Source organism: Podarcis erhardii (assembly GCF_964252035.2).
Source record: "Podarcis erhardii genome assembly, chromosome: 5".
In the NCBI taxonomy this organism is placed as follows: Eukaryota; Metazoa; Chordata; class Lepidosauria; order Squamata; family Lacertidae; genus Podarcis; species Podarcis erhardii.
This window is the reverse complement of record NC_138509.1, coordinates 83,502,691-83,512,399: the sequence shown is the minus strand read 5'-3', so window position 1 is coordinate 83,512,399 and position 9,709 is coordinate 83,502,691. Positions and strand designations below refer to the sequence as shown.

Here is a 9,709-nt window from a genome sequence, read left to right as displayed (position 1 = left end):
CGCTCGAGGGCGCGCGCGCGCCTGGGTGCGCGCCTCGCCGCTGAAATGCAGGCGGCGGGTCGGCGAGGCTGACATGGACCCGGGGCATGCTCCGCGGCCTGCCATGGGGGTCAGCGAGCCGCAGCCGCTCCGGAAAGGAGAGGAAGAAGCTCGGCAAGAGTGCCTCCTCCGTCGGCCCGGAAAGCCACGCCGCCCGGGGAGACCCGGGGAGCTCCGCCTCGCAGCCAGCCCGGCGCTCGGATCTCCTTAGGTATTCGCTGTCCTTCCTGGGTTTTTTGCGCCTTCGCTTCTTGATCTGGCGGAGGGATGAGGCGCGATTGCGGGGTTTGGCCACTGTGTGTGTGTGTGTGTGTGTGAGAGAGAGAGAGAGAGAGAGAGAGAGAGAGAGAGAGAGAGATGCGATGTTTTTGTTGCCATTGTCGCTCGCTTGCATTTGCAAGACGCACTCCCCCCCCCCCCCAAGGATCTGGAAGGAAGACCCTTAAAATAATAACCAAGCCAATGTTCTTCCAATGTATACATTATCACCAGCATCTTTTCTGTTATTATTTTAGTGTCTTCCTTTCATCTCCGCCCCCGCCCGCCAACAACTCTATAAACATTTCACGGATCCTTATTCCCCACTCCTCACCCCGCAACACACACGCGTTTTAAAACGCAGGATTCTCGTGCTTTGTAATGATAATAGTAGCTATGCAGCTTTGTAATCGACAGCGATCGCCACTTCTACGTTGCAACAGGACTCGGTTCTGAAAAGGAGCAGCGCTGGCGAGGAAAGCGATTTGAAGGTGGCGGTGGGGAGCAGAGATTTGGCTGCTCCCTTGTAGGGTCCTAAGAGAACCCGCGTTGGGGCAAAGAGGCACGGAAAGGGGTGGGTGTGTGCGTGCTTGCTGTCCCATTGGATCCCAGCTTGCCAGCTCTCCACTCTTTGTAGCAGAATCCCCAAAGAGATGATGGCCTGCAAGGGCGGTGGGGACAGAGGCATCAGAATTCCTCACTGGCGCAAGCGGAGCCTCTTCTGTCTCCGAGGGATGTCTCTAGCTGCCACCTGCCAGCCCCACCTCCTCGCCTTTCCTCAAGGGGGAGATCAGGAGGCGGCCACCCAAATCCAACTCTTCCGGGCGGGGAGGAATCCTGCCCTGCCTTTCCCTGCTCTAAGCGAAATAGATTTGCAAGAGGCATTATTAAAAATAAATCTGGGGGTATTCCGTTCGCAAGTACCTAGCTTCTGACAAGCGAGGGGCGTGTGGGTCTATGAAAGCAATAGAATGATGGGCCCAACCAACCCACCACCTTCAAGGGAACTTGGGCAAATGGGTGCCAACTTAATCTAGGGGAAGCTGACTAAGCATGGGAGCTTATTGTGTTAGGGAATCTTTCCTGCACTCTAGTAACCAGGCATCTTTGTTCTCTATGTTCCCTCCAGCTCCAGATATGCTCCTTTTGGTTGCCTTCTTGCTTTCTACGGAAAGAGAGAGCTGTTCGATTTACCTTTGGAGATTGGCAGCGGGGGGGGGGCGCTCCCCTCCCTTGGATCTAGGCAGAAATCGAGGCATAGGTTCTCCTTCTGTGGGGTCAGACAGCAAGTCCAAGCCAACACAATTAGGGAAGAGGAAGAGAGAGAGAGAGAGAGAAATGAAAAGGAGGCGAAGCAGGTAAAATAAGGAGAGGGAGGCAGCAAGGGAGCGGTTAAATCCTCCGCCGCCGCCCCCCTCTTCCCTCTGGAAGGAAAAGATGCAAAATGGTCCATTGTCACCCAAGTGGCTTCAACACTTGGCTAGGAGCTTTGGAAAAGGAGGAAGGAGGGGGGGATATCTGGGAAGAAATAAGAGCCTGTTGGATGTTGTGGGGTGGACTGAAGCCTTTTCAGCTGCAGGGGGGGTGGGGAGTAGAAAGAGGAGCGGGGAGGACGAGGAAAGCAAGAAGGAAGGGGAAGGTCTCTCCTCCAAGTTTCCCCGGCGCTGCCCTTTCCTTTACCTCTGCTGGGACAGGTTTAGGTTTGATGGAGAACTGCAGGCGAGGGCGGGAGAGAGAGAGCGAGAGAACGCGCGAGCGAGCTCAACTGAGCCTACTACTTTGGAAGCCAGCGGAGAGAGTTCTTGGCTATGTGGAGAGGGGCGGGTATCTCCTCTCCCCTTAATGGCTGCAGCTCTCAAGGATTTGCTGGAATATGCACACTTGGTGGCCCAGGGGACATTCCCCTATTATGATCCTTTTTCCATCCCAGGCTTTCCTCCCCTTCCAGAGGGGGGCGGACGTAGGAGACCACCACCCAGCCACCACCGGGATTGTTCCTCTGCTCCTGGCTGCTTCTTCTTTCTCCATCATCTCGGGTTCCCCCGCTCCTGATCCCCGAATAACTCTTCCTCCTCCTCCTCCTCCTCCTCCTCCTCCTCCTCCTCCTGGCGGGGAATGGGGGGTGGGGGTAGAAAGCAAGCCCAGTACAGTCAGGGCTTCCCAGACGTGCCCCCCCCCCCACCTGGTGCCAAGTGCGTCCTCCTACATTTGTTCCCCTTTTCTTCAAGCTCAAATCCATGACGTGGTGGTGGGGGAAGCCTGATTCAGGGGCAACAATGCGCTCTCTCTCTCACACACACACACACACACACAAAAGGGAAGAAGGAGTGGAAGAAGGAGCGAAAGGATGAGAAGCCCCAGCCTGAACCTCCTGCCATAGACCTTCCCTCCCTCGTTTCTCAAAGATGAGCTGGTGGTACCCAGAGAAGGCAGCGGCGGCAGCGGCGGCGGCAGATCTAGGAGGCTGCAGCAGCCCCCTTTGCCTCCCTCCTCCATTGACTGTGCCAAACAGCATCTCTGCATCCTAAGGAACCTCATTGCATTCCTAGCACGTCTCATCTTTGCTTGCTTCCCCCCCTTCCTTTTGCTTCAGCCCTCAGCAGGAGTATAGAACCAGAACAGAGAGAAAGAGAGAAACCAGCAATCCTTATTTTATTTTATTTTATTTTATTTTTAAAAGCCGTTGAAAATTCCGTACGTAGATATCTATTTTTCCAAGTGGGTTTGGCTATTTTTTCCTCCCCTCTCTCCTTTCCCGGCTCTCTCCAAATGTGCTAAAAAAATTATCTCCTTCGGACCGGTAAGTACAAGCTCTTTCTGGATCTCTCGATCTCTCTTTCTCCCTTCCCCCTCCCCGCTTTTCTGCTGGGATAGAGCATCTCTTTCTACCCCTTTTTTAATGCAGAAGAGGAAAAGAACTTAAGTAGCTTATCTCTCTGTCCGTCTATCTCTCTCTATTTATCTATCCATCTTTCTACTGAGACAAAGAGCAAAAAATAAGACCTCTCCCCTTCCTCTTTCCTCATTCAGATCGTGCCTGGTAATTTTCCTTCCAACGGGTCCCCCAGTTCCCTTCATTTGCAAATAGATTCTCTGCTTCGATTTATTTCATTTTTCTGTAATGAAATGCTCTTATTCCACCCTGCCCCCACCTGCGCCTCCCATTTCTTTCCCTAACTAGGTCCTTTTGCTATTAAGGGCTTTCTTTTTTCATAACGGGGAGGGAGGAATTCCCTTCGCCTGCATGGGTGTGTTGGGGTGTGGGGGTGGAGTGGAGAGTGCACGATAATCCATATCTGTAAAGCTCCTTTGCTATGAAGAGAACAGAAATAAATACCAGGACTCTGGCAAACCCGTTTGAAAAGGGCAGCAGCAGCAGCAGCAGCAGCAAGTAGGGGCTGTGAAGCCATCCTTGTCAGGAGTCATAGTCTTTAACAGTGATTTATTCTTCTGTGTTGGAATGATCTGGGCAAAAGGAGTCAAGGAGAAAAAGAGATGCCCTCCCTTTGCCGCCCCAAGCAGAGGAGGCTGTAGGTCACGGGGTCCAGTTGTCCCCTCCAAGAGGAATCTTTTGTGAGCTTTTGCTGTAAAGCAAGGGTTATTTCTCCTGGGCTTAGTGTAAAGGTATTTATTCCCCTCTTACTTTTCCTGCCCCTTCTCCTCTTTTGTCCTGCTGGATCATCCCTGGGCACAAAACACCCACGTCCAGAGTCTCCCCCCCCCCCACCCATCCCTATTGCCCCCTTTCATTCCACCATCTCTTTCCATCCGTAGCCCTGCAACTGCCGCTTTCCCCCTTGGGTATGTGGATGGCAGAGGCATGTGCCTCCCGAAGATTAATCATCTCTAAATGATTTAATCAGCTGAAATGACTAATATGGAGTGTGCATTTATCTGATACTATACCAGTTGCGTTAATCCATTTTGTGTGCTTGGGAGAGAAGGGTCTCTCTCTCTCTCTCTCTCTCTCTCTCTCTCTCTCTCTCTCTCTCTCTCTCCTTCTCCCTCTCCCCCAATCCCCGGTATTGAAGCAAGCGTTGCTACTAACCCTTGTATACTGATAAAATCCCAGTTACGGATATTCCTACAGGGATCGGGGCTCTGGGAACTTGTTTGTCCCCATTTCCTTAAATAATGGCTGTATCATAGCATTAGATGGGCATTGCCTGAATAACAAAAAACACAACAACTTCCAACTTAAGTGTTTGTGTGTTCATGAGAATGCAATGTATAGACTGCATGGTTGTGTGTGTGTGTGTGTGTGTGTATACCAGATAAAAATCTCTTTCTGCACCTCATCTCCTTACTCTTGTGATTGATGCAGGTGTCGAGGTAAGACTGAGATGATCTCCCATATGCTTCCTCCTAAACACTCCTCGTCTTTGTGTTGGCAGGGGAAATGTTTCACAACATAGGCCCTATAGGTTCATTTGCTGTTTTTCATGAGGGTGTCATTCACCAAGTAGCCTGGGAGAGGGGTGAGCAGGATGGGGAAACAAGAAGGCTGTTGCATGATGAGATGTTTCAGTATCACTTAAGTCAAAACCCGGGGAGGTTCTAAGAGCAATGCTAGAGTTTTCTTTTCTTTTCTTTTTTGTAATGAACTTCCAAGTAACCTCACGAAACCCTGTTAGATGCTCTAGATGCATGGTTCAATATAAAAATAGCCCGATAAAATGCTAACTGACCGTAATCCATTTGTGTTTTCATTTCTGTTTCAGTTTTGTAATCCGTCGCAACCATGAAGTCTCCGACAGCCGACCCTCCCCGTAAGAGAAGGATGTTGTGGATTATTCTTCTAAGCACAATTGCTGTAGCGTGGACTACCCCCATCCCCTTGATAGAGGACTCGGAGGAGATTGAGGAGTCTTGCTTCGATCCTTGTTACTGTGAAGTCAAAGAAAGCCTTTTTCACATACACTGCGACAACAAGGGATTTATAAATATTAGCCAGATAACGGAGTCCTGGTCGAGACCTTTCAAACTTTACCTGCAGAGGAACTCCATGAGGAGATTATATACTAACAGTTTTCTCCACCTGAACAACGCCGTTTCGATCAACCTGGGGAACAACGCACTACAAGACATTCAGACGGGAGCCTTTAACGGCCTCAGAATCCTGAAGAGGTTGTACCTGCATGAGAACAAATTGGACATCTTCAGAAACGACACTTTCCTGGGTTTGGAGAGTCTGGAATATCTGCAGGCAGATTACAATGTCATTAAGCGGATCGAGAGCGGGGCGTTTCGAAACCTGAGCAAGCTCCGGGTCCTGATCTTGAACGACAACCTTATCCCCATCCTCCCCACCAATTTGTTTAAGTCGGTGTCCTTAACTCACTTGGACTTGCGTGGAAACAGGTTGAAAGTGCTCTCCTACCGAGGGATGCTGGATCACATTGGCAGGAGCCTGATGGAGATCCAGCTGGAGGAGAACCCGTGGAACTGTACCTGTGATATTGTCCAGCTGAAGAGCTGGCTGGAGCGCATCCCTTACACTGCCCTTGTGGGAGACATAACCTGTGAGACCCCTTTCCACTTCCACGGGAAGGACCTGAGGGAAATTAAGAGGAATAAACTCTGCCCAATGCTGTCTGACTCAGAGCTGGTCAGCATCGGTGCCCCTCAGTTGACCTCAAGCAAGGAGAACGCGTGGCCTACTAAGCCTTCTTCCATGCTGTCCTCTTTCCATTTCACTGCTTCCTCTGTCGAATACAAAACTTCCATTAAGCAGCCCAGGCCCACCAAACAGCCCAGGGCGCACAAGCCACCCCCGACACCTCGAGGCCTATACCCTGCACCCAACCAGCCCCCAATAGCTGGTTACCAGACGAGGCCACCCATCCCCATCATCTGCCCTACTGGCTGTTCATGCAGTTTGCACATCAATGACTTGGGCCTGACAGTCAACTGCAAGGAAAGAGGGTTCCACAATATTTCCGAGCTCCTGCCCAGGCCCGTCAACGCCAAGAAGCTGGTCCTGAGCGGTAATTTGATACAGAAAATTTACCGTTCCGATTTCTGGAATTTTTCTTCCCTGGATCTCCTGCATTTGGGGAACAATCGGATCTCCTACGTTCAGGATGGGGCCTTTGTCAACCTGCCCAACCTGAAGAGCTTGTACCTGAACGGCAATGACATTGAGAAGCTGACCCCAGGCATGTTCAGGGGTCTGCAGAGCCTGCACTATCTGTATTTTGAGTACAACCAGATCAGGGAGATCCAGCCCGCTGCCTTCAGTCTCATGCCCAACCTGAAGCTTCTCTTCCTCAACGACAACCTCCTGAGGAACCTGCCTACAGATGCCTTTGCAGGCACCTCTCTGACCAGGCTCAACCTGAGGAACAACAAATTCCTGTACTTGCCCGTGGCTGGCGTGCTGGAGCACCTCAACGCCATTGTGCAGATTGACCTGAAGCTCAACCCGTGGGATTGCACGTGTGACCTGGTGCCTCTCAAGCAATGGATCGAGGCCATCAGCTCCGTCATCATGGTGGGGGATGTCCTTTGTGCCAGCCCAGACAACCTTACCCACAGAGACATCCGCTCTGTGGAGCTGGAGGTACTCTGCCCCGAGATGTTGCATGCTGCTGCTGCCTCGCCAGCCCCTCCAGCGTGGGGCCACCCTAGCCCCACCAGCCCGTCGCCCTATGAGCTCCCCCCGGCTGGGGGAGGCCCGGTGCCCCTCTCCGTGCTCATCCTCAGCCTCCTTGTACTGTTCTTCTCGGCGGTCTTCATTGCTGCGGGCCTTTTCGCCTTCGTCCTGCGCAGGCGTCACAAGAAGCTACCCTTCCGGAACAAGCAGCGGCAGGAGACCCTCGACTTGACGGGCATCCAGATGCAGTGCCACCACCTCTTCGAGGAGGGAGGCGGCGGAGGCGGCGGGGGACTCAGCGCCTCCCCGGAAAAGGCACCCCCGGTGGGCCACGTCTATGACTACATCCCACATCCAGTGACCCAGATGTGCAACAACCCCATCTACAAGCCCCGCGAGGAGGACGAAGTGGTGGCGGGGGAGCCGGGGCAACCTGGGGACATGCTTTTGGGAGGTGGTGGTGGTGCTGGTAGTGGTGGTGGTGGAGGAGGAGGAGTTGGCTGTGCAGGGGAACAGTTTGCCGACCCCACAAAGGACGGTGGGAGCAGCAGCTGCTACAGGACCTTACTGGAGAAGGAGAAGGAGTGGAGCTTGGCCGTGTCCAGCTCACAGCTCAACACCATAGTGACCACCAACCATCACCCGCACCCGCACCCGCCCGGCGGGGGGATTGGAGGGGGGCTGCCTCTCCTGGGGGAGCTAGCGCTGGTGCCGCCTGTCTTCCACCACGAAAAGAACGGTGGGGTGGTGCTCTTCCCCCCTAGTGGTGCCATTCTAGACAGCAGGGACAGGCCGCCTTTGGCGCCACCGTGCACGGTGGGCTTTGTGGACTGCCTCTACGGCACGGTGCCCAAATTAAAGGAACTGCACGTGCACCCCCCTGGCATGCAATATCCAGACCTGCAGCAGGACGCCAGGCTGAAAGAGACCCTCCTCTTCTCGGCTGGTAAGGGCTTCCCAGACCACCACCAACCCCCCCAAAGCGAATACCTCGAGTTAAGGGCCAAACTCCAAACCAAGCCGGATTACCTCGAAGTCCTGGAGAAGACCACTTATAGGTTTTGAAACAAAACAAAACAAAAGTCTAGCTTTTACAGCCAAATCCCAGACCCGCCCCCACAGCCCCTCGGCCCCCCGAGTCCCCACTCCTCGGCTCCCCGCCCTTCCTGCCCCCAAACCACCGCATGCTGATACTAGAGGATACTGCTCTGTGCTTTCCCCCTGCCAGATGATGGTTTGGAGGAAAGGCCCTTCTCAGATGATCATGAATCGATAAAGTGCCTTTTGCAGACTTTTGCCAGCAGATGTTAATCAATCATTATTTTTTTATACTGGAAAAAATATGGAGACTTTGACTGTGCCATGTTGTCTAAGGTATACGAATATTATTATAATTAGTATCATGGGGGGGGGGGTTATTTGCCTCGGTCCTGATGACAGTAAATTCAATGTGTGTTACGCTACTCTCTCTATCTCCTCTCTCTCTTGCAGGCTTTTGGTTTTTTCTGTTGTAGTTTTTTTAAAACAAACAAACAAAACAAAACAGAAACCTTTCCGTTCTATCTTTTTTTTTTTTAATGCTATGGGGAGGGAGGTGGATTTTTTTTTTTAAAAAAAAAAAAGACAACATCGGTTGTGGCTTTGGTTATCCTTTCCCTCATCATGGCACAGAATCTGTACATTACTTTGAAGGGGTGGTGGGTGTCTGGGGTGGGGAAGAGAACCACAAGAACAGCAACAAAAAATTGCAGTTTTCTGCATGTCTGGGAACTGCAGGCAGTGGCGGGGAGAGGGGTCCTTTTCTTCCCCAAATGTTCTCACTCTCTTGGCTTCTCCTCCTCCTCCTCCTCCTCCTCCTCCTCCTCCTCCTTCTTCTTCTTCTTCTCTCTCTCTCTCTCTCTCTCTCTCTCTCTCACACACACACACACATACACAGGTCCAAACGCTTATTCTGCTCCACTCTGTATCCTAAACCCCCTCCAATCAGCCTCCTAGCCATCCCAATTTGCTTGCACCCTCTTCTATTTCTGCATCTCTCCCCCCACCCCCGCAGGGATGGGGTACCACAGTCTATTCCAGAGGGGAGGTCGCTGGCTTGCTTCTTCAGCGAAGGAGCTGTCTATTTGTTCCCTTCTGTGGCTGCCCTACAGGGAAGGAAAGGTCATTGCCGTTTGATTGAGTTCCTTTCTGGAGGACAGCTGCACCTCTAATTAAAAAGAGAACCGGACGTCACAAATGCATTGGAAAGGGGACGTTTGCTTGGTAAGCTGCCACCGGTGTCTCTGTAAAAGAAGCCCTTTTAGGTTGCAGTCCTATGCCCCCTCACCTGGGGGTAATTCCCATGGAAATCAGTGGGGCTTCCTCCTGAGTAGAGGTGCTAACATTCTCCCCCCCTCGCTCACAAATGCAGACAACACACAAACACACACAAATACAATTCTGCATATATTTATTCTGTACTTTCAAGTGAATATAAATTGTAAAGGTAATGTTTAATCATTGTACAGTGATGCATCTGGTATAGCTTTCCTAATAAAACGTTTTGAAAAAAATATATAGATATAGGTATATAGATATATATTAGAAGTTAAAAGAAAAAGCTTGAATCTTAAAACTTCAACTATACCCTTTTCACATCAATGCTTCCCTCCCCCTCCCCCTTTTAAGGCCACATGTTATTTTATTAACAACAATCCACTGTGATGTTAGCAAGGTATAGGACAACAAATAACTCTTGGTGCAATTTTTCTATATATAAAAAAAGATGGTTCTGGACTTTAGAATTCAGATTTCCAGTCTCTTCCTCTCTCTCTCTCT

At 51.3% G+C, this 9,709-nt stretch overlaps 1 protein-coding gene across 5 annotated transcripts in view; it reads left to right on the top strand.

Moving 5' to 3' along the window:
- Nucleotides 1–19: 19 nt before the first annotated feature.
- The window catches only part of SLITRK3 (SLIT and NTRK like family member 3), a 39,796-nt gene continuing 30,106 nt past the window's right edge, over nt 20–9,709 (top strand). For 2 of the 5 annotated variants that reach the window (XR_014156700.1, XR_014156701.1), the window contains exons 1-2: nt 20–250; nt 5,019–8,266. Coding sequence is in view for 3 of the 5 variants with exons in the window: in XM_081862279.1 (XP_081718405.1) it covers nt 5,039–7,957 (2,919 nt within the window). In the remaining 2 variants the exon portion in view is untranslated. Of the gene's footprint in view, nt 251–889; nt 3,098–5,018; nt 8,501–9,709 lie in introns of those variants that run through there. The other 3 variants (XM_081862279.1, XM_081862277.1, XM_081862278.1) reach the window with 3 other exon arrangements.